The following is a 26,890-nucleotide window of genomic DNA, read 5'->3' as shown; positions in this document are numbered from 1 at the left end:
GTGAATATGATGTCGGTAATGAATTCAAAAATCTATAGAGTAAATAATATAAGAAAATACGCAAATGGAACTATTATTTTTAATTTCGCCAAGCATTTAGGGCCTGATAATAACTTAGAATATGGATATTATATTGTGAATATAGAATTTGAAAACTTTATATTTTTACGATATAAAGATGCTCCACGATCAGGGTTTTTGCGAACTTATTGGTACGAACATAATCAGAAAGAGTGAGTAAATATAAAAATATAAAAATATATTAAAAATAAGCAATAAATAAATGTACATAAATTATATAAAAATATTTATATATTGCATAATAATAAACATATTATATATATATATACACATATATACACACATATATACATATGAATAAAAATGTTTCAGACAAAAGTTGTATGGTTTCAAGGGGACCATAAAATGGTGTCATTGGTTTGACCTTGGACAGTCATTTAAAGATCACGTAAAGATCACCTTCAATTTCTTAAATGGAATCTACTAATTTTCATTGCATATTATTGTAGCTTATTTCGAGAGCTTTCCAAAACATTATAAAAAAATATTTTTCTCTCAAGTACTTTTTGAGTTATAAGGTTTAAAGTTATAAACTTTTTTACATTAGATGTAAAATATTCTGTGATATATTCAGTTTTCGATAATCTTACCTTAATACTTTTATGTGATCTGTAAACAAACCCAAGGTTAAAATCTTTGCCACTATCTTCTGTCCCCCTTGAAGCCATACAATTTTTGTTTGAAACATTTTTTTCTGGAATTACATGATATCGAAATATTTGATTGTCAAAAATAATTTGAAACACCCTGTATATACATATATAAATTAAAAAATAATAGTATATTTGTTCTGTTGTGTATGTTTGTTATATATACATATATGTGTAACAAAATACATGTAATAATAAATAATAATGAATAATTGGCGACAAATATTATCATTTTTTTTACATTATTTATATATCGCGCTATCGGTACACTCTGCAAAGTTTTTTATAATAATTATTGTACCAGTAATTGCTGTAAAGTTGTCATTCTCTATAATAGTATATGTTATTAAAATGTAGTAGGTGGATGATGGCGATACTAAACCAGCCGCGAACAGCCCGAGAATTATTTCCATGTTTGGACGAGCCGGAATTAAGTGCCACCTTTACCATTTCTGTAGAACATGATAAAGAATACAAAGTTTTATCGAATATGCCGGAACGAGAATACGAATTTATAGCTGACACGATAATGATTACTCATTTTCAAACGACACCCGAAATATCTCCAAACGACGTAGCACTTTTGATATATTATATTCACCATTTGCATCCGATCCATGTTGTTCCGAAAGAGCCTGTCATTAAGACGTGGTGCAGACCGGATTTCGCACCCAACCTGAAATTAGGTCTATATGTTGCTGCAATGGTAACTTCGCGTTTAAATAACGAATGGAATATCCTGAAAAATGTTTCAAAAGTGGATTATGTCGCCGTTCCGAATTTCAAAAATAAAATTTGGCGGACCTGGGGCCTGATTATTTACAAGTAATACATATATTCTAAAAATAATTGTAAACATATATGAATATATCTTATTATTTTTATAAAATTATATAATAATATAAAAATTATATAATAATATAAAAATATTATATTATTATTTTTAAAATTAAAAATTCAAAAGTATGCATTTTTTAATATCTATTGTTCCATTTGATGGCTTAATTAAATACAGAATTATAACAGTATTTATCCAATTATTTAATTATTATATTAACAATTTAATAAGTAGTATATTTTATGGAATTTGAAAATATGTGCTATTATCGATGATCAAATAATTTTTATAAGCAATTATAATGAATGACGCGATAAAACACATGTATATATAATATTTACTATAATAAATACAAATAATGAATAATTTACATTTATATTATGTAATAGACATACAATGATTGAGAAACTTTCGTTGTTATATCAAACTAAGAATTCAAATATTATCAACGATTTGACACAATTTTTAGTTTTTACGTTAAAGATATATTTTTAGAGATATATTTATTTAATGTTTCTGTTCTTATTATTGAACTTATTGTATGAGTATAATTTCTATATTTTTGTATATATTAATCGAAAAATCGCCAGAAGGCTTATTCTGTCACTTCAAAAAATAAATAATAATAACAAAAATATTGGAAAAAAAAATTACCATATTTATTTCAACTTTGAAAAAAAGAGTTATATGAAATAATTATTTATAATTAACACATATAATACATTAAATAAATTGTTACAAAAAATGATCACTTTTTTGCTTGTCAAAGTTTAATTAATCAAGTCTTATCTTTATTAAAATTTTATTTATGTTTAACAACACTGGAATTGTGCTTTTTAAATATATGTATGTAAAACATATTTTCTTAATTTTTACATGAGCAATATATGCAAGTTTAAACAAAATGTTTCGATATAATCAAATTATTTACGAACAATTTTCAGTGAAGCTGATATTACCTACAACGAGAAATTACATCTTCCTGCGCATAAATTTATAATGATGCGCTTAATAGCTCATGATATAGTATCTCAGTGGTATAGTAATTTCTTCGATCCGCTTCATTTGTCTCACTGGTGGTTAAATGAAGGCTTCATTCTATTCCTCGAAACGTATATCGTCGACCAGGTTTGTATTATAACATTAATTTCTAACGTTAATATTATAAGAAAATTTTGGTTGAAATTTGATTCTGACAAGCTAAAAACTTTTGAAATTGCCTTCTCATTCGATAAAGATATAGAAGAGATGTCATTATATTATTTTTGTTTTCACTATTCTAATAACTATAATACTATTTTTTTTATAACACTATTTTAATAACTAATAATTTTATACATTATTACGTATTATTAATGTGATTTTCTTTTACTATTTTATATTTATTCGGGGATGCATCAATTTGTCTGTAGATTTTAGATTTCCGGATGATGGACTTGTTCGTAGTTCAGGCTCAATATGAGTCTTGTTTTCTAACAACAAACATTACAATTGATAGAAATAATTTTACGAAAGATACAAGCGATACATTTAAAGTTCAATCAATTTTGTCTTTTTTTCCTATTAAAGGTATGTATGTATGTACATTTGAATTATGAATTAATTAAAATATATACATATATGTATACATATATGTATACATATATACAATATATATATACATATATATGTATATATATTATATATATATTTACATATACACATATAAATTTATAAAAATAATTTTGTAAATAATATAATTAAACAATAATTATACATTGCCATACAACCATAAACATATATCAATAAGAACAAATTAATCAAATACAATTTTACATTTAGTTCTTCTTTGCTTATATGCTTGTTATAAATAATTTTTTTAAGAATATAATTATTTCTTATATTTAATATTATTGGCAAGCTATGCTTACGAATATATGAACATAATGGGTTAAATTTGAATGAAAATTATTTGAAATGTATATAATTACGCATACATTATATATTTATAGGAGCCGTTATATGGCGGATGTTAAAAAGTGTAATTCCCGATGAGATATTTTGGACATCTGTCAATACGTTTGTTAAGTAAGTGTTATTCATATTGTTATATAATAATTATAAAAGTTTCTCTAAATTTTATGGACTACCATAAGGTTTTTTCTAAAATAAATTTTTATTCAATATTGTATAACCAGTCTTGTTTATTTTAATTAGTCTTATAATTATTAAGTAACACACAAAAAATTATAAAATTTTCTTTACAAAGAAACAATAACCCAAACAAAAATATATTTCTTCTCAAATATCAAACAATACGAAATTTGAAAACAGATACTATAATATGGACTGCTTGATTTTAATACAAATTATAAAGTCCAACAGGCAATAATAATAATCTTAATTATATATCAATTTTCAATGAGATGTAATATATGAAATAATACTTAAATCATATTATGTAAAGTCATTAAACAATATTATTTTATTCATCGGTCCATATTTGGGAAATTTCCTACATATATAATCTATAATAAATATATATACAAAACATATAAAAAAAGCGTATAATTAATACGTGTAAGAGCAAAAATGTTTATCAAAAACTATTCTAAAGAAGATAAAAAACATACGCTAAGTTTATGAAAGTGTATCCTATGATTATTCAAATTTGCGTATGTAACAAAGAGAAATTATTATCATTTGCATTAAATATATTAGCATTATTTTATGCAATTTGCTAATTTATTTTGTAAGAAAATCGATAGCTGTTTTAAACCAATTGACATATATAAAAACCAACATTAATATCAAAGTGAAATTTATTCAAGCTATATCCGTTAAAACGAATAAAAATAATTTTATATTTTTCTAATTCGAATCAATTATATTATGTAGCAATTATTGCCATAAGCATAATATGTTAAATTTTACAGACTGTCTTCCTCTAATTCGAAAACTCCCAATGATCTGTGGAACGTTATGGAGAATGAGACCAAAAAATACGAATTTTATGATGTAAACTACCTTCGGAACGTGAAAGAAATAATGAATATTTGGTCTACGCAAAAGTATTGTCCTGTGCTAAATGTGACACGAAATTATTCTAACAATCAAGTCATAATATCGAAAGAGTTTAACGACAAACTGGATGAAGCACCATATTTTATACCCGTCACCTATACTGTGGACACAGACATCGATTTTAACACAAGTTGGCCAAATATTAGTGATTGTTTAACAAACTCGAGACCGACGTTGGAAATACTCCTTGATAAAGAAGTTAGATGGATCATTGTCAACATACAACACACTGGTAAATATTAAATAAATTATAATATAAATTATAATATATTAATATCATCATTAAAAAGAATATTTCTTTATTATATATATTTATACTTATGTACATTCTTATAAATTTTGGAATTATATTTCACATATTATAAACAATAATAATTTTTTTTTTAATATTTTGCAATATTACCATTAAACACGTTTAGGTAAATATTATTTTTTTAATTATAATTAATTTAAATTTATACAATTTTGCACGCCATTTATTTTTTCAGAGCTTTAATTTTTAATTTTATTATGGCATCTTTTTATTATAATATATGTACATGTACATATATATATGTTCAATTTCTATATAAAGTAGTTTATATGTTTAAAACAACATGCAAAAATAAAAGTAATGTAATTCGAAATATTATTTTTACTTTATACATAATTCATAATTCAAAAAAATAATCGATAAAATTTATCTGTTTAATAACAGGATACTATCGCGTCAACTATGATTACGAGAATTGGCAAAGCCTTGCACGTTACTTAAATTCTGCAAATTATACTAATATACATGTCCTCAATCGAGCGCAAATCATCGATGACGCATTTTATTTTGCGATAAATGGAAAACTTGATTTCTACATGTTCTGGAAACTTGCAAGCTATTTATGGCGAGAGAAAGATTACATAGCATGGTACCCTATGATCAAAGCTTTTCAATATACATCGTTTATTCTTGCATTTTCAAATAATCCAGATGAACTTCCTAAGGAGCTCCAGGTACTGTCAGTAATAAAGTACACCCCGCACAATAATTGAGGGATCAAAAAAAATTGTCTAAAAAATAGGCAAATTTTTAATAGTTGTAACTTTGTTTCAAAATATAAGAATTTAAATTTTAAAAAAGGATCTCAAAGCGTGAAATCTCTATTTTCGAAAGGTCACAGCTGTTTTTTATTTTCTTCAATTGTGATATTTTTTACATACAGAAAACGACGAACTTAAACAAAAAAGAAAATTTTCTTCTCACTTTGTAAATGTGTCGCATGCACAAAAATATTTGAAAAAACTTTTTGATTTTTTTGCGTTAAAGCCTGAAGTTTTCCCTGCAAAATCGTTTCTTAAAATTCAAATTTCGATTTTTCCTTATCAAATAATCAAGAATTGAAGAGAAAATGGCCATTTTTATTTTGATCGTTCATAAGTCCGTTAGAAACTATCGTACAGCAATTTTAAAATTAGATTCTTGGCTCTATAATATAATATAGTGACTAAATTTTTAACTCGTGAACATTTTTACAAATACGTGAAAATAACGAAAAAATTCGCGAGTTTTCTCTCTTTTGTTTAAATTTCGAGAAAAATTACGCAAGGTTACTAAAAAATTTTATCGACTAAAATTGTTGTGTCTTTTAGTACTCCAAATTCGACAAAAAAATCACAGACATGCTAGAATAATTTCTTTATAGTGATCCGTATGCTGAAAATGATCGATGCGTACAATATCATGTTAAAAAAATTTGATTTGCTTTGACAAAACATAGAAAAAAGTAAAATTTGTGGCAGAAAAATCTTTTCTCCACTTCCTAACATAATCTTTTAATTGCCTCAACATAAAATTTAGAAAATGTAAAGTTGCATGTCATTTTCAAAATTACTACCGACATCAACTTTATCCCAAGCTCACCGTGTGAAGATTGTACGATTAAATTTGCGCATTGGATGATACTAATGTCGGTGGTAATTGTGAAAATAATATGTCGTTATATATAAAAAAAATACTAAAATTGAAGAAAGTAAAAAACTGCTTTAATCTTTTAAAAGTAGAGATTTCACGATTTGAAATCCTTTTTTACAATTTAAATTCTCATTTTTTTTAAACAAAGTTATAGCTATTTAATATTTGCCTTTCTTAACCAATTTTTTTTATCTCTTATATATTGTGCGAAGTGTATATTGATAAAATTGTGTTGAATATTAGATCACTAAAAATACAAAATTGTATCATAACAAAAGTTATATTATAACAATTTTATATCATAATTCTGACTTGCTTAAATGGTAAGATATTAAGTAATTAAAAATAAAATAATAAACATAATTATATACTTATACGGATAATTATATGGAAATATTACAATTATGTAATGTTGTTTTTCAGGATCGAAATTTAACGCATTACTTGTGGCTTCGTTATCTTTACAGTATTGTTTTTATTCGAAAACATAGTAACAGCATTTGTAACAAATTCACTACTTTGCATTGTTTTTTTCAGTAATGCGTTAAAACAAATTTTACATTTATTTCTATAGTTACTTCTGAGTTTACCTGGCATATTTTATAATATATTTACAAACGCACACACTAAAAGCATTGAATCCTTTTAAATATTAAAATACAATTTAGAAATATTGTTTTTTAATCACATTTTAATCACAATTGCATTGAAATTTTATGTGTGACTTTTATTTAAATCAATTTATATGATTTAAATATTTTATTTTGTCTTATTTTTGTTTTTTTGTATACTAATTTATACATATTAGACACGAATTTAAACATAAAATTTAATTTAATTTATTATTTATAACATTCGACCAAAATTTTGAATTTGCACAAAGTTAAAAGTGCAAAAACACGCAAATTCCATATTTATATTAATCTATTAAAATATTGAACTAGAAAACTTATTTTTATGTATTTACATATTTGCTTTTCTCATTATAAAAGAAAATTTCTTTGCAATGTTCTTAAAGAAAAGATGTTTCTCCGATTTAGAAATATTTATTACATTTTCATTTTACAAAAAAAAAGTAATATTTTAAAAATTTGTGTTTTATGCATAGAACTTAACTTTAATAGCATTTAGAAAGAACCAAAATTGTAACAATACGATAACCCAAGTTACTTTACAATATCAACAACAAATAACAGTGACGAGATATTAATTTAAAATTTATAATGAGAAACAATAATGAATTATTTTTATAAAGTAATTTTCCCAGTTATCTTTTTTTTTTACGAAAAATCTAATTTTTATTGAAACTGATTCGTAATGCATGGAGCACTTTTTATGGTACAATAACAAGATATTAAATAAATTTCAATTTGAGATTTTATTTTTATTAACAGTGCTTAAATAAACATATATTAACTATTACTTTATTAATTATTGTATCACATTTATCTTAAAAAATTAAATCTCAAATATACATTTTAAAATTGATTAAGTATAATAAGATTACAATTTGCACCCAACTTTAGTAAATTGTACAATAAGTGAATAATTAAGTAAACAATAAATATACAATTTTTTTTTAAGTGTTATTGACCGATATAAAAAATTTGAACTGAGTTTTAATTTCAAAAAAATAAAATATGATACATGATAAATCTCTTAATTGCAGACATTTATTATAAAATACTCTTGTGAAAATTTAAAATTTTTTACTTTTTTTTATACTTACTCTATAATTATCTAATATTAGTTAAAAAATTATGAATTACTTAAAAAATGAACATATTAAAATTGTATGTATTTAAACGGTATAAAAAATTATTCAAACGATTAATTCGGAATATATTTTAATTACTTACTAAAATGAAATAGTTCTAGTCAATGAAAATGTACATTTTTTGCATACATATTATATACGTGTTTGTAAATAATTTTAAGATTTAAATATATAAAAAGTTATTTTTTATTAAATTGCAGGATGTATTAGTGAAAATGAAAAACCTGTTTCTACCTATACCCCAAGATACGTACGATCAAATGGTACACACTAACAACGATCTTGATAAATCTTTAAAACAAGAACTCGCAAGAATCGCATGTATCATCGGTAATGCTTTGTGCATTAGAGAAGCTCAACGTCAATTAGAATTATATTTACATGATACTAGAATAAATACGTACACGTAAGTGCATTTTAATCATTATATTTCTCTGTCTTTTCAAGTCTTGTGCGCTTATATTTAACATATATTTTTATTACTGGAGAAATAAACCGTACAAAATAAAAAATAAATACATTTATGTACATATTTATGTATGTATTTATAAATAAAATATGTTTACATATACATAGTGTGTCATAAAACTAATGAAATTAAATATGTAGCGCTTGATGTGGCAACACTGAAAAATCGAGAGAAAAAATTATACTGACACACATATATATTATTTGATTGAATGTGGACTTCATTTTTGGAGATTTATTAATAAAGAGACTGTATGCTAAATATCGGTAACAGAAATATCAATAAATAAAACATATCTTTTCTGTATTGCGCAGAATTTTACCTGGGTGGCAGAAATGGGTTTACTGTAATGGTTTAAAGGATGCGAATATGACATGGCTCTATGTATGGCAGGAGGCGATCAGAATATACAAAGAAAGATCTGATTATATAATGTTCGAGGGCCTTCTTTGTTCCGAGAATCCCCAAATAATCTTTTATTATCTGTCGTACTATTTAGCAAACTTTAAAAATCACTTTATAGATAATAAAGATGAAACAATAGCAGAAGAAGTAGAGCGTGAAATTAATTCTTTAACTGCCAATATTTTTCTTTCTACTCTTTCGAGACATGCTAAAAACATTGAAATGCTTAAAAAACTATTGGAACATGATGAAATAATGAAGTTAAGGTAATAAAATTTTTTTAAATAAAATTATATTGTTTATTATCATAAAGATTTATTATGTATGTGTTAATTATAAATCTATACATACTATTTGTTGTTATAGTCATGTCAATATCAATGCAGCGTTAATTGTGATGATTAATAATGCATATTCATTTGAACAACTTAACGAGGTAAATTTATACTTATTTATAAAGTTTCATTATAATATTTATTCTTTGTTAAAATGTATTACATATATTATATTGTATGTATTTAACATATGTTATATTTTATGTATAATAATGTACGTATTTTTTTTTTTTAATATTGTTAGATATATTATACAGGTGGTTTTATTTTATTTTTCCCAGGAAAATGTCTCTAAAATAAAATAAAATATGAAAAAGTGTTTAAATAAAAGTTGTAAGATTTCAAGGAGGAAAAAAATTAGCGCTACTAACTGATTTCCAAGAAGGCGATTTTCAAAATCATTTAACGGTCATTTATGTTTTCTTTTTAAATAGAACTACCCTTAATTTTTTTTAAATAAATCAATCTCTCGCAATATTTGGCGTAAAAAGTTATTAAGGTAGGATTACCAAAAAGTGAATAATTTACGAGATATTTTATACTTTAAACTACTAATATTTTATAACTTTTATATTTTATACGTAAAATACATTTTTTGATAATTTTATTTTAAAACTTTTAAGCACAAAATAATGAGAGGAATCAAGTGTAAAAAAAAACACCTAGTTGTTTGTAAAAGAAAAAGTATGTCGCTGCTAATTGCCAATTATATACTTTTACAAGCGCCAACTACTTTCCCTTTCGAAATTGTACAACTTTTATTTAAATAATTTTTTCCTATTTCGTTTAATTTCAGAGATATTTGCCTGGCGAAATTAAAATGAAACACTCTGTATATCGATATAATTACTTATGCTTACTATTTGAAAATCTTGCATTTGTTTTTCATTATCATTAATTACGAAATTACTCATTGATATAAAAAATTAAAATTAAAATAATATTTATTTCAGATATATAATTTCACGAAAACATTACACATATCACCATTACGTTTGAGACATATTGCACACACTATCAGAATACGTATTCGTAAGATAATGGACCAGTTGGAATATTTTCGAAATTTGTACGAGGAGTCCAGTATTAATTGAATTATTATAGGTGCAACTACAACACATACATTATCAATTGCAATTTGTGAAACACCCACTATTTATAAAATCTTCAATTATATAACGTAAATATTTAAAATAATTTTTTACATATTTATAATATTTTACATATTTTATTATCTATTTATATATATTACTTATATGTCAATTTTTGATTTTAATTATTTTCTTGATTGTTCTAATTATATAAGATTATATTTTAAAAGTATTTAACGTTAAATTAGCTTTTATATTATTAGTTTTAATATTTATATAAACATTAATTATATTTACGTAATGTTTATTATACATTGTACATATACGCATATATGTATATATGTTTTTGATATATTATTTTATGTACATTAATTATATATCGCTTTATTAAATATTAATATTGAGATATGTATTTAAATATTTATAAGATATTAAATTTAATATACATATACATATAGATTATAAACATTAACATTTTGAGATGACTTATTATTAATATTTACTCTTAATACAATTAATGTAATAGTTAGTATTAATATATAAAAATTAGTATGTGTGATTATTATTATATTTATATAATATAATATTATACATTATTGTTTAAATATTTCTATAAAATAATAAAAAATTTTAATTATGAAATTTTATGTAATTATAATTATTCCAAAATGCTGATTGCCATAAATATATAATTTTATATGTTTATATTTCGTATCTTCAAAAATATTCTTCTACAACTTCTTAAATATATCAATAATATTAACGCAAATTTCTCTTTCACATTACAATTTTTTAATGATGGAATAAGATAAATAAAATTAAATCAAAATATATAAATAAGTTAAATATGTGTATATTAATAACTATTAAGTAATTTTATTTATTTTATTTTTATTATGAAGAAAAATAACACGAGTAGATAAAAGAAATAAAACTTTGAAGATATTACGTTGAGCATATTTAAAATTATGTCTGAACATTTACTATTTGTGCAAAATCTGATATTATAATCACAAATTTACACATTCCTCTATTTTTTTATTCTTCGTGTATTTTGCATTTTTAATATAATAATACAAAGTAGAAAAATAATGTAGGAAAAAGTTGTCATCATCAATAAGTTAATATTATGTAAGAAAATATCATATTGTGTTTTGCGGTATGAATAAAAACCATTAAATTTCATAATTTAACTTTCTTTCAGTGCGTTAAAAATTAGACGGAAATAGTTATGTATAAATTTAAAAAAAATTATTATTTTTTTTAAACAAAATAGTTTTTAAAAACGATTATGTATTTTCTTTAAACCAATTGATTTTTTTTTAACATCTTTTATTTTTTTTATACATATATAAAAGTATTGAGATAATATTATCGAAGACTGAATATTATATAAGATATTTAGTAATTTTTGCAAAAATTATATAAAATTGAAGTATAAAATATCTCGTAAACTGCCACATTATTTGGCCACAAGAAGAGATTCGTAATCTGAATTCTTCTAGGTTGCTTCGCTCTGATTGGGTCGACAATTCGCAGTGCGACACAGGCTTTAAGGAGATATTTACATGACATTGTGTATTTCATATGTTATGATACCGTCAGTATTCGATGTTCGTTCGAAGAGGTAAGATCGAAATTGAGTGATACTTTTGGCTACCTCTTTTGGCTATATAAAATAACAGCTCGTGATTCCACGATTAAAATGTAAGTAAAATAATGAAAATTTTAATATTTTTTTTTACATATACATGTACAAAAATATGTAGAGGAAACATGACTAGAGAATGTTTATTTTCTAAACAATATTTTATTTAGTTTTGAAGAAAACGTTTATATTTTTTAATTTCAATTATTGTCTTTATTTTCTCCACATTGCAGTTAACGTAAAAACATTTAGATTTGAATCGAATACCGTGTTTTAATTATTTTAACAAGTTACAAAAACAAATTATTTTGTTTAATACATTTAATTTCTAAAAGATATCGAGAATCAATGTTTTTTTGGCGTCTTTTATTTAAGCCAAGTGTGATTTGCTCATAAAACGTATATCAAACAAAATTTAAATAAATTTAAAAATTTGCAACAGCTATTTCGTTGCTTTTTTTTCTACAATATACGTAACTATAGATTTCCAGTACTGGCAGTGACTTTTGGATCGTAGCCTATTTGTATATATGACTTACAAATGACACCTATAAATCTGATCTTTTATAATAACACGTTGATAAACATATTGTCAAACCAATAACGGACAAAGCCCAGTTATTAAAAGAAATTATTTTATACATTCTTGAGTTAAAATATATTATATATTTCTAAATCTGAACAGTTTTGAAAAGAGTTTATCTCCGATAAAAAGCTTTATTTCAGAGTAAAATAAAATCCTCTAAAAGAAATTTTAGCTTTGACACCTATATAAGAAAATTATTAAAAAAAAAAATAGTAAAAGTATATAATAATTAGTAATTAGTACCTTATATTTATATGTTGCAATATATGGCATTTTAATTTGTGCAATTTAATTTGCTAATGTATATGTAATAACAATATATGTATATAGACATGAAAAAAGCTTCATCTTTCTTCTATTTATTTTGATATCTTGTATTAACCTTGATATTTTTAAAGAATAAGCTAATAAATAATATATATTGTTTACAGATTCAACAGGAGGACACAATTTAGTTTACGTGGAATAATAACTTGAATATAACTGCTTCGCCACAGCTATAAATTTTTATTTTGCATATTTTCTATCATCGAAATCCAAGGTATTTAAGTATTCAATTGCTTTGTTTTAGTAAGGCTATAGACATATATGCAGCTTTTGTGTAGTCACATATAGATTCAGATTATATTAATAATGAAATTTTTTATCTTAATATTTAAAATTAATTTGCTATAAAAATGAAAAAAATTATAAATTTTTTTCTATATTTTTTATTATTTTTCTCGTAATTAGTATTTCTTCACCATTTATGCTATATAATTTATTCAGTATTCCCCGATATTTCAATATATATTTTTATTATTTTCCATTTATCAATAATATTTATTATTTTAATTTATTATTTATAATTCTTTATTTATAATAAGACAGTGTACAAATTTCAAGAAAAATTGTCTTCTTTTAGTTCTGAGAGCTAATTTTTATTTGCGTTTCTGGCCTTAAATGTGTCAGAAAATTTTTATTTTATTTTTCACATGAGAGTCGAAACAATTTTTTTCAAAAAAATAAAATTAATATAGAATACATTTTATTTTATAAAATAAGATTAATATTATTGTATAAATTATGAGTAATATGTACCTTGGATAAAAATATACACACACACACACAAACTGCGCAATCCATCTACATTATTAAAATTTCCGCGTTATAAAAAAATAGATCTATCTCAAACACAACCGCACTTATTGACAGTTGTCACAAAGTCAATAAGATGTACGACGCGAATTTTGGTTAATATCGTGTTTTTGATGTTGTCTAATTACCGTGCCGAGTTCAAGACGATATTTTTTTTTTTTCTTTTTACTGAGTTGTTATTGCTATCAGCATTTTAATATATTGTAAAAGATTAAAATTTGCTTATACTCTACATCAATTATAAATATACACATTAATTAGCTTGTAATTCTCAAATTTTTGTGTATAACAATTATTCAATAAAATTATAATCAATTATTCAAACAAATTCAATCTTTTTATATAAATTATTGTAATTTTTTAAATATATTTTTCCATTTTCGAGAGTTTTCCATTTATTTTCATTTATTTCTTCTGTATTTCTATTTTCTGCTTTATTTAACTCTAAACAAAGAAACAACTTTAGACAAAACAACTGTTTAAATGTAAATGATTTTATATAAAATATATAAATATATAAATATATGTGAAAACAATTTTATGATTAGCGCAGAATATATATAGAAAAAAGTTATTTCCATTGATATTACATAAAGTTAACATAGAGTATATAGACCGTATTGTGAGATACGACAAATCGGAGAAAAGTTTGACTAAAAAAATTTGAATTTTTAAGTCTAAATTTTCCAAAGAATTTAAAATGTGTTCTATATAAGACTCGTATCAATGTTCTTTACTTTCTAAAAAATGAAATTAATAGAAAACATAAATTTATTGACTCAAGATTAACATACATTTGTAATACAAGTATATAAAACGCAAATATATAAAAAATTTTTCATAAAAATTTACAACTATTTAAATAGATTGTATATTCTTCTAAATTGCTGCAATTTTTTTATATATTTATCTTTTCTCGGACAGGTGTCGACAATTTTGCATTTTCCTTATATTTATTTGTTGTTTATATATTTTTGTTTTATATCCACTCTTAACTAAAATATGTATTTACAGATATTTGAAGCAAAAGCTGACATGATGTTCTTAAAATTGTCATTAAATATTTTATTATACATCGTTGTTACGGCAATGGCTTTTTCGCCTCATTGTCTGACACCGCTTCATTATAATTTGAACTTAAATATGATATCAACAAACGCGTTAAGGTGCCAGTGTAATGCCACAGTTTATAATAATTGTGCAACACAAAACATAACTTTACATGTATCAACTCATATAAATGTATGGAATATGTACATGAAGTCGGTTACCAGTACAAAAATCTATACACCAGATCGTTTTAAAACGTTTCCAAATAATGGAACTATAGTTTTTAATTTCGCCGAGCAACTTGGGGCTAATACTAACTTAGAACATGGATTTTATATTTTATACATAGAATTTGACAACCTTATATCTTTTCGATATGCCCCAAAGACGTTTCGTACTTATTGGTACGAACATAAAGAGGAAGAGTGAGTAAATATAAAAATATATTTAAAATAATCAATAAATAAATGTATAGAAATAATTTAAAAATATATAAGTCATATAATATGTATAAATATATTTTATACATATATTGTTTATATATTATATAATTATATATATAGTTATATATATAGTTATATATTATACATTATATACGTATTTATATTATACATATAGTTATACATATTCCATTTTGTAAACATTATTTATTATTATATTTTACAAATTATTTATATTACCATCAAAAATTATAATATACCTTAATTTTTGTTCTAAGATGGTTTATAAAAAATATGTTGTTGACAATGTTGCAAATAAAACTTTATTATATCTGAGTATGATTATACTTTATATAATATATATTAATATATCAAACATTTGATAAATAATTACATTAATCGCATCTTTTTTTTATAAATTATAAATTAAAAGACATCATAGAAAATATATGTAAATATAAATAAGTAGCATTAAGGGAAAATATCATTTTTTAAAATATTATTTATATATTGCACTGGTACATTCTATAATGCTTTCTTAAGGCTCTTGGTTTCTCGCCGACCGTGTTGGAATTGTGACGTCAGAGGCTAAAAAGCACACGTTGAAAATTATTACGTGCCATTTTTAGATAAAAAGATATTTCGATGAAACAGCATTTTAGGTGGCTTTAGCACACTCTTAAAATACCTCAAAAACTATCCTTTTTTTCTTTATAATCAATCAGTAGCTGTAAAATATGATTGTAATACGAGGCCCAGTCTGGTCTTTGCACATGCGCATCATTCAATCCGCATGACAAAGTCTGATATTACGATCATATTTTACGGTTGTTGATTGACTGTCAAGAAAAAAGAACAGTTTTCAAGGTATTTTAAAAGTGTGCTAAAGACATTTGAAATATCTTTTTATTTAAAAATGAACAATAAGAATTTTCAGCATGTGTTTTCTCGCCTCTGACGTCACATCCAACATGGCCGCGGCGAGGATCCAGGAACCTTAATAATTGTTGTACCAGTAATTGCTAAAAAGTTGTCATTCTTTAAAGCATGTCATTAAAATGTGCTAGGTGGATGATCGCGATATTAAACGAGCCGCGAACAGCCCGAGAATTATTTCCATGTTTGGACGAGCCGGAATTAAGTGCTACCTTTAACATTTCTGTACACCATACCTTAACATACAGATCTATATCGAATTCACGGGTACGAGACCAAGAAGAAATATATGAGAAGGGGATGATGATTACACATTTCAACACGACACCTGAAATGTCTCCGAATGACGTAGTAATTATAATATATAAATATAACGCATGGGATCCGGTTATCACTACCGCTGATTACTTACAACCAAGGACGACAATCAAGTCAGTGTTGTACAAACGGCGCATAACACCCCACATGGAAGTCGCGCAATATGTTATTGATAATATAATTACGTATTTATTACTTACCAAATGGAAGTTCTTCAAAATTATTCCAAAACTGGATTATGTCGCCGTTCCGAATTTCAAGAACAAAATTTGGCAGACCTCTGGACTGATTATTTACAAGTACTACATAATATATATTCTAGAAATAATCGTAAACATATGCATAAATTATTAAAATAATATATTATTATTTTAAAATTTTTTAATTCGAAGATATGCACTTTTCCACTTTTATTGTTACATCTGATAGCGAATAGAGACTTATAACGCGGTATTTATCCAATTATTTATTTATTTTAACTATATAGAAAGTAGTATTTGATAGAATTCGGAAATGTATGCTTTTATCGATGCTCAAGTAATTTTTATAACTATATAGTTATAATTAATGACGCGATAAAACACATGTATAATAAATATAATACAATTACCGAATAACTTACATTTGTATCATGTAATAGACACTCAATGATTGAGAAATTTCGTTATTATATCAAACTAAGAATTCAAATATTATCAACGATTTGACACAATTTTGAGTTTTTATATTAAAGATATATGTTTCTGTTCTTATTGTTGAACTCATTGTATGAGTATAATTTCTATATTTTTCATGTATTAATCGAAAAATTGCTAAAAGATTTATTATGTCATTTTGAGAATTAAATATGGAGAACAAAAATATTGGAAAATAAAATTACCATACTTATTTCGATTTTGAGAAAGAAAAAAAATTTAGTTCTATAAAATAATTACATATAATTAATACATATAATACATTGAATACATTGTTACAAGAAATTGACAATTTCTTTGTTTATCAAAGTTATTTAATTAATCTATTCTTATATATATTTATTAAAATTTTAATTATGTTTAACAATAAACTTGAATTGTGCTTTTCAAATATATGTATGTGAAACATATTTAATTTTTACATAAGCAAAATATGCAAGTTTATAACAAAATGTTTCGATATAATCATAATATTGACGAACAATTTTTAGTGAAACTGAAATTATCTACAACGAAGAATTACAACTTCCTGGGGATAAATTTAAAGTGATGCGCACAATGGCTCATGCTATAATATCTCAATGGTATGGTTATCTCTTCGATCCGTCTTGTTGGTCTTACTGGTGGTTAAACGAGGGCTTCAATCTATACCTCGAAACGTATATCATCGGCCAGGTTGTTTTCTAACATTTCTAATGTTAATTATAAGAAAATTTTGGTTGACATATATTCTGACAAGATGTAAAAATTTGAAATTGTCTTCTTATTTGATAAGAATATAGAAAAAATGCCATTATATTATTTTTCTTCATTTTCTTACAATATCATTACTATTTGGAAAAGAAACATTACAGAGCAGATAAAAAATATAAAATTTGTTATTAGATTTTGGGAAGAACTTGCGTTTATATTTTTTAATCTACAATAATAATTTTCATCCAATCGTTAAATAATTATATACACATTTTACTAGAAAATTAAAAAATATTATAATTTAAATTAATATATAAAATAGCAACAGTTTCTTTAGAAATAAGCTAATGATTTTATACATTATTATGTATTATTAATGTAATTTTCTTTTACTATTTTATATTTATTCGGATACATTAATTTGTCTGTAGGCTTTACCAGATTCCCAGATAATGGACTTGTTCGTAGTTCAGGCTAATTATGAGTATCGTTATCTAAGAATAAACTCTGAATTTGATAGAAATAATTTTACAAAAGATGCAAGCGATACATTTAAAATTAATTCAATTATTCCTTTTTCTCCTATTAAAGGTATGTATGTACATTTGAATTATGAATTATGAATTAATTAAAATATTTATATATATATATATATATATATATATATTTTTACATATACAGATATATATTTATATAAAAAATTTGTAAGTAATATAATAATTAAACAATAATTACATTACCAACCATAAACATATATTAATAAGAACAAATTAATTCAATTAATTCAATTCAATTCTACATGTATTTCTTCTTCTTTGCTTTTACTCTTGTTATAAAAAATGTTTTAATAATTAATTCTTATTTAGTATTATTAATTATGTTAACGAATTTATGAATATCATGGGTTAAAATTATTTATATTTTTATAGGAGCCGTTATATGGCGGATGTTAGAAAGTGTAATTCCCGATTATATATTTTGGACATCTGTCAATACGTATAAAAAGTAAGTTACTTATATTGTAATATAATAATTATAAAAGTTTCTCTAAATATGGACTATTATAAGGTTTTTTCTAAAATAAATTTGTATTAAATATTTTTTAATCAGTCTCGTTTATTTTAATCAGTCTTATAATTTAAGTAACACACAAAAATATAAAATTTTCTTCACAAGGAAACAGAAACTAAACAAAAACATATTTCTTCTCAAATGTTATATAATACGAAATTTGAAAACAGATATTATAATATGGACTGTTTGGTTTTAATACAAATTAAAGTCTAACTCTGGCAATAATTATAATCTTAATTATAACAATTTTTAATATAAACTAATATAAAATAATACATAAATCATATTATGTATGTGTAAAGTTATTAACAGTAAGTTATTAACAATATTATATTATCCATCGATCCATATTTGAGAAATTTCTTATATATGTATATAATCCATAATAAATATATACACAAACATACAAAAAAATGTATATATGTATACAAATATGTAAAAGCAAAAATGTATACCAAAAACTTTTCTAAAGAAAGTAGAAAAACATACGCTAAGTTTATAAAAGTGTATCCAATGATTATCCAAATTTGCATATGTAACAAACAGAAATTAAAAAAATAAAAAATTGGTAAATGCTGTTAAAAATTTAAATTTGTCAACAAAATAGTTTAGAAAACAGTTAAGAACTATTATAATAAAAATATATACAGACAAATACTCGGAGATAAAGTATACAATAATATATTTATATATTGCACTTTCTTAAATATAACAAAAATACTAATATATACTAATAAAATAATTAATTGAAAAAATAAAATTATAGTGGACATCATATATATTAGCATTATTTTATGCAATTTGCTGATTTAGACCTTATTTTGTAAGAAAATCGATCGCTGCTTTAAATAAATTGACCTTGGTAACAGCCAACATTAATATCAAACTGAAAGTTATTCAAGCTGTATCCGTCAAAACGAATAATTATAATTTTATATTTTTCTAATTCGAATCAATTATATTATATAGCATTTATTGCCATAAGCATAATATGTTAAATTTTACAGTCTGGCTAATTTTAATTCGAAAACTCCCGATGATCTGTGGAACTTTATGGAGACTGAGACAAAAAAGTACGAAGTTTACGATATATATTACCTTCAGAACTTGAAAGAAATGATGGATATTTGGACTACACAAAAATATTGTCCTGTGCTAAATGTGATACGAGATTATTCTAACGATCAAGTGATAATATCGAAAGAGTTTGACGAGAATTTCGGTGAAACACCATATTTTATACCCGTCTCCTATACTATAAATACAGACATCAATTTTAACATAAGTTGGCCAAATATTAATGATTGTTTAACAAACTCGAGACCGACGTTGGAAATACTCCTTGATAAAAAAGTGAAATGGATCATTGTCAACATACAACACACTGGTAAATATTAAATAAATTATAATATAAATTATAATATATTAATATCATCATTAAATAGAATATTTCTTTATTATATATATTTATACTTATATATACATTTTTATAAATTTTGGAATTATATTTCACATATTATAAACAATAATAATTTTTTTTTTTTAATATTTTGCAATATTACCATTAAACACGTTTAGGTAAATATTATTTTTTTAATTATAATTAATTTAAATTTATACAATTTTGCACGCCGTTTATTTTTTCAGAGCTTTAATTTTTAATTTTATTATGGCATCTTTTTATTATAATATATGTACATGTACATATATATATATGTTCAATTTCTATATAAAGTAGTTTATATGTTTAAAACAACGTGCAAAAATAAAATTAATGTAATTTGAAATATTTTTTTTATTTTATACATAATTTATAATTCAAAATAATAATCGATAAAATTTATCTGTTTAATAACAGGATACTATCGCGTCAATTATGATTACGAGAATTGGCAAAGACTTGCACGTTACTTAAATTCTGCAAATTATACTAATATACATGTCCTCAATCGAGCGCAAATCATCGATGACGCATTTTATTTTGCGATAAATGGAAAACTTGATTTCTCTGTATTCTGGGAACTCGCGAGCTATTTACCGAGAAGAGAGAAAAATTACGTAGCATGGTACCCTATGATCAAAGCTTTTGAATATACATCAATTATATTTGTATACCCAAATAATACAAGAGAATTTCCCAAGACGCTCCAGGTACTGTCAGTAATAATGTACATCGATAAAATTGTGTTGGATATTAGATTAATGAATACAAAATTGTGTCATTAACAAAGTTCTATCATATAACAATTTTATATCATAATTCTGACTTTTGCTTAGGAAGTAATAAGATGTATTAGCTAATTAACAATAATAATAAACTTAATTATAAGATAATTATACGGAAATCTTATAATTATGTGCTGTTTTTTTTTCAGAATCGATAAGTATAACGCTTTACTTGTGGCTTTATTATCTTTACAGTTTTTATTCGGAAACATAGTAACAAAATTGTAACAAATTTGACATTATAGTAACAAATTCACTAACTTTACATTTTTTTTCAATAACGCATTAAAACAAGTTTTACAGTTATCTTTATCGTTACTTTTGAGTTTACCTGGCATGTTTTCTAACATATTTGCAAACGCACACACTTAAATCATTTAATTCTTTTAAAAATTTCGATACAATTTAAAAAGACTGTCTTTTAATCACCTTTTAACCACAATTGCAATAAAATTTTGTTTTTTATTTTAAAGCAATTTATGTAATTTAAATTTGTTTTTATTTTGTTATATTTTTGTTTTTCTTATACAAATTCAGACATTAGAAACAAATTTAAAAATACAATTTAATTTATAATTTATAACATTTTATTAAAATTTTGAATTTGCACAAAGGTTAAAGTGTAAAAACAATAAGCAATTTTTTCACATTTATATTTTAATCTGTTAAAATATTAAACTAAAAAATTTATTTTTATGTGTTTACATACTTACTTTTCTAATTATGAAAAGAAATTTCTTTGCAATATTCTTAAAAAAAGAATTTTCTCCGATTAAGAAATATAAAGATTTACAATTCTAGAATTATTATGGACTTTATATATAGATATTGAAATTATATTGCTTTTCTTACATTTTCAAAGAAAAATATAATATTTAAAAAATTTTTGTGTTTTATGCATAGAACTTGACTTTAGTAGCATTAAGAAAAGAAAAACGAAAATTGTAAGAATACAATAATGCAAGTTATTTTACAATATTGACAACGAATGACAGTATAACGAGTTATTATTTTACAATCTATAATAAGGAACGATTAATGAATTATTTTTATAAAGTAATTTTCCAAACTTTCTTTTTTTTTTTTTTACAAAAAGCCTAATTTTAAAAGACATTTAAATTTCAACGTGCAAATAAAATACTAAAATTAGTGCGTCAATTTCAAGAAAAAAATATATAATGCATGGGCATTAATTTTTTTTTATATACATATAACATATAATACATAACAAGAAATTAAATAAATTTCAATTTGAGATTTTATTTTTAAACGTGTCTAAATAAACATATATTAATATTACTTTATTAATTATTATATCACATTTCTCTTAGAAAATTAAATCTTAAATATATATTTTGAGATTGATTTTATAACAAGATTATATAATTTATATCCAACTTTAGTAAAGAGTACAATAAATTAAGTAAACAATAAACAAATATACAAATTCTTTTATCATAAAATGTTATTAACATATATCAAAAATTTTTTATATATTTTACAAAAACTGAATTTTAGTTTCAAAAAAATATAATATGATACATGATAAGTCTTTTAATTGCATACATTTATTATATGTATATTTATAATATCTTTGTACAAGTTAGAAATTTTTTACCTTGTATTTTCTCTGTAATGATCTAATATTAGAAAATTTTGAATCACGTAAAAAATAAACATAATGTATTTAAACAATATAAAAAATTATTCAAGAAATTAATTAATTTGGAGCATATTATTTTAATCACTTACGGAAATAAAGTAGTTTCATTTCTAAAAAAAAAAATGTATATTTTTTTGCATATACATACATATATACATATATGTGTATGTAAATAATTTTATGACTGAATAGAATAACTTATTTTTACAAATTGCAGAATGTATTAGAGAAAATAAGAAACCTGTTTGAACCGATAAAAGAGGATTTTTATAATCAAACGGTACCCACCAACAACAATCTTGATGCATCTTTAAAACAAGAAGTCACAAGAATCGCATGTATCATCAATAATCCTTTGTGCAATAGCGTAGCTGAACGTCAATTAGAATTATATATAACTCATATTAGAAAACCAAATACTAAATACGCTGAGTTCACGTAAGTGCCTTTCATTATTACATTTCTGTGTTTTTTTAAATCTTGCGCGCTTATATTTTGATATATTCATTATTGGAGAAAAAAACCACCCAAAATTAAATATAAATATATGTATATATTTATGTATGTATTGAGATGAATAAAATATGTAATAATGTCTACATATGTCTACATATACATGTCATAATAGTAATGAAATTAAATATGTAGCGCATAATGTGGAAATACTGAGAAAAATCGAGAAAAAGAAAATATACTAACACGCATATATATAATTATATGTTTATATTCGATTAAATATGGACTTCATTTTTGGATATTTATTAATAAAGAGACTGTAAATAAAACATTTTTTTTCTGTTTGCCGCAGATTTCTACCTGGGTGGGAGAAGTGGACTTACTGTAATGGTTTAAAGTATGCGAATTTTACTACATGGTTCTATGCATGGGAGGAGGCGTTCAGAATATTCAAAGAAAGATTTGATTATAAAATGATGGAGGGCCTTATTTGTTCCGAGGATCCCCAAATAATCACTTATTTTCTATCGTTCCATTTAGCAAACTTGAAAAATAAAATGACAATTAATAAAAATAAAAAAATAGCAACAGAAATAGAGCGTAAAGTTGATCTTTTAACTGCTAATATTTATCTTTCTATTCTTTCGAGACATGCTAAGAACACTGCAACACTTAAACGCCTATTGGAACATTTTAAACTAATACATTTCAGGTGATAAAATTTTGTTAATAAAATTGTATTGTTTATTATTTTAAAGATTTATTATGTATGTATTATAATTATAAATCTATACTTACTATTTGTTCTTATAGTCATGTCAATATATATGCAACAGTAGTTGTGATGATTAATAATGCATATTCATCTGAACAACTTAACGAGGTAAATTTCTACTTATTTATAAAGTTTTCATTATAATATTTATTTTTTTTTAAATGTATTACATATATTATATTGTATATATTATATATTTAAAATATGTTATATTATTATGTATATAATGTACATATTTTTCTCTTTCATATTATTATCTTATGCTATCTTATGCAGGGTGTTTCATTTTAATTTTCTCCAGACAAATATCTCTGAAGTTAAACAAAATACGAAAAAAAATGTTTAAATAAAAATTGTAAGATTTCGAGGGAGAAAGAAATTGACGCTACTGACTGATTTCTAAGAGGGCAATTTTAAAGATCATTTGAAGATCTTTTTCTTAAAACTACCTTGATTTTTTTACATAAATCGATTTCTCGCAATATTTGGCGTAAAAAGTTATTAAGGTAGAATGACAGAAAGTGAATAGTTTACGAAATATTTTATATATTTTTTAATATATAACATAATTTTACATAAACTATCAAATATTTCGTAAAATATATATTTTTCAATAATGTTATCTCAAAACTTTTATGCACAAAATAATGAGAGAAATCAATTGGTGTAAAAAAACACATAGTTGTTTTGTAAAAAAAAAATATGTAGCTGCTAATTGCAAATTGCATACTTTTACAAGCGCCAACTTATTTCCCACTCAAAATCTTACAACTTTTATTTAAACATTTTCTTTTCGTATTTCGCTTAATTTTAGATATTTGCCTGGGAAAATTAAAATAAAACACTCTATATGTCGATATAATTACTTATGCTGACTATTTGAGAAACTTGCATTTGTTTTTCATTATCATTAATTACGAAATTACTCATTGATATATAAAAAATTAAAATTAAAATAATATTTATTTCAGATACATAAATTCACGAATATATTATGGATATCAGTAACACAAGATAAGTATATTGCAAGCACGATCAAACTACGTAGTATTAAGATGATGAAAAAGCTGATATACTTCCGAAATTTGTACGTAAAGCCCAGGCTTAATTGAATTATTATAGATGCAACTACATCACATACATTATCAATTGCAATTGTAAAATACCCATTATTTATTAAATCTTTAATAATGTAGCATAAATATTTAAAATAATTGCTTACATATTTATAACGTTTTACATATTTATTATTTATTTGTATATATTACTTATGTCAATACTTATATATGTCAATTTGATTTTAATTATATTCTTTATTGTTCTAATTATATTTTATTACATTTTAAAAGTACTTAACGCAAATTAGCTATTATATTATTAGTTTTAATATTTATATAAACATTAATTATATTTACGTACTGTTTATTTTACATATATATATATATGTGTGTATATGATATTTTATATTATGTACATTGATTATATAACGCCTTATTAAATATTAATACTGATAGTGATGAGATATGTACTTAAATAAAGATAAGATATTAAATTTAATATACACACATATATACATATATAGGCTATAAACATTAACATTATGATGACTTATTATTAATATTTACTTACAATTAGTACATTTAATGTAATAGTTAATATTAATATATTAGCATTACTATTTTATATTAATTTGTATATTAATTTTTATTTAATGTAATAGTAAATATTAATATTAGCATTACTGTTTTATATTAATTTTTATAAAAATTATAGTATTTGATTATTAATATATTTATAATATTATATATTAATTGTTTTTGATTTTTTGTAAAATAATAAAAATTTTAATAATGATATTTAATGTAATTACAATTCCAAAAAAATATATAATTTTATATGTTTATTTCATACATCTTCTAAAATATCCTTCTATAATATCTTAAATATTTGTATAATATTGTGCAATAATATTAACGCAAATTTCTTTTTTACATTTCAATTTTTTAACGGATAAGATAAATAAAATGATCAATCAAAAATGTGTAAATGAGTTAGATGTGTGCGTATATTAATGATTATTAAGTAATTTTCTCTTTTATCTTTATTATAAAGAAAAATAACACGATAAGATAAAAAAATTGGAACTTTAAACATATTATATTAAACATTTATATTATATTATACATTATTTTAAATTGTACGCATTTCACGCATTCGTCTTCGACGAATTCTTCGTGTATTTCGCGAATGTATATAATTTATTTATTAATCCTTTTATAAGTTTTCAAAAATGATAGCATAATAATAAAAAGTAAAAATAATAAAAAAATAAGAAAGAAAAAAAGCGAGAAAATATTGTTAGTCGTATTGCTCTAGATGTATAACCTACATAATTAAATGCAGATCTTGATTCTAGATATATTTGCTAAGTATAGTTATACATATAATTTGCAGTTTTGTAATTAAATATATAAAAAAATCCGGCAAGATATACAAAAATAAATATAAGATAAAGATAGAAAAAAATTATAATATGTTA

The 26,890-nt window shown here is 23.0% G+C and overlaps 2 protein-coding genes across 2 annotated transcripts; both read left to right on the top strand.

Moving 5' to 3' along the window:
- LOC145945288 (aminopeptidase N-like) lies at window positions 1–10,787 on the top strand. The gene is made up of 12 exons (XM_083054186.1): window positions 1–15; window positions 179–233; window positions 1,089–1,556; window positions 2,514–2,697; window positions 2,982–3,138; window positions 3,561–3,636; window positions 4,485–4,864; window positions 5,330–5,619; window positions 8,555–8,760; window positions 9,138–9,494; window positions 9,595–9,664; window positions 10,517–10,787. The coding sequence occupies exons 3-12, from the start codon at window positions 1,096–1,098 to the stop codon at window positions 10,655–10,657; spliced, it is 2,322 nt and encodes a 773-aa protein (XP_082910312.1). The 5' UTR covers window positions 1–15; window positions 179–233; window positions 1,089–1,095; the 3' UTR covers window positions 10,658–10,787.
- A 1,467-nt stretch (window positions 10,788–12,254) lies between these two features.
- Window positions 12,255–25,552, top strand: LOC145945284 (aminopeptidase N-like). The gene is made up of 13 exons (XM_083054180.1): window positions 12,255–12,361; window positions 13,320–13,429; window positions 15,040–15,500; window positions 16,583–17,068; window positions 17,956–18,139; window positions 18,589–18,748; window positions 19,087–19,162; window positions 20,239–20,618; window positions 21,090–21,382; window positions 23,338–23,558; window positions 23,929–24,288; window positions 24,390–24,459; window positions 25,323–25,552. The coding sequence occupies exons 3-13, from the start codon at window positions 15,061–15,063 to the stop codon at window positions 25,461–25,463; spliced, it is 2,811 nt and encodes a 936-aa protein (XP_082910306.1). The 5' UTR covers window positions 12,255–12,361; window positions 13,320–13,429; window positions 15,040–15,060; the 3' UTR covers window positions 25,464–25,552.
- The last annotated feature ends 1,338 nt before the right edge of the window (window positions 25,553–26,890 follow it).

This window comes from Prenolepis imparis, unplaced genomic scaffold (assembly GCF_030444845.1).
Source record: "Prenolepis imparis isolate NDT839.2.m4 unplaced genomic scaffold, iyPreImpa1.0 SCAF_14, whole genome shotgun sequence".
Lineage (NCBI taxonomy): Eukaryota > Metazoa > Arthropoda > Insecta > Hymenoptera > Formicidae > Prenolepis > Prenolepis imparis.
Note: the sequence above shows the minus strand (reverse complement) of the source record. Positions and strands in the feature narration are given on the sequence as shown.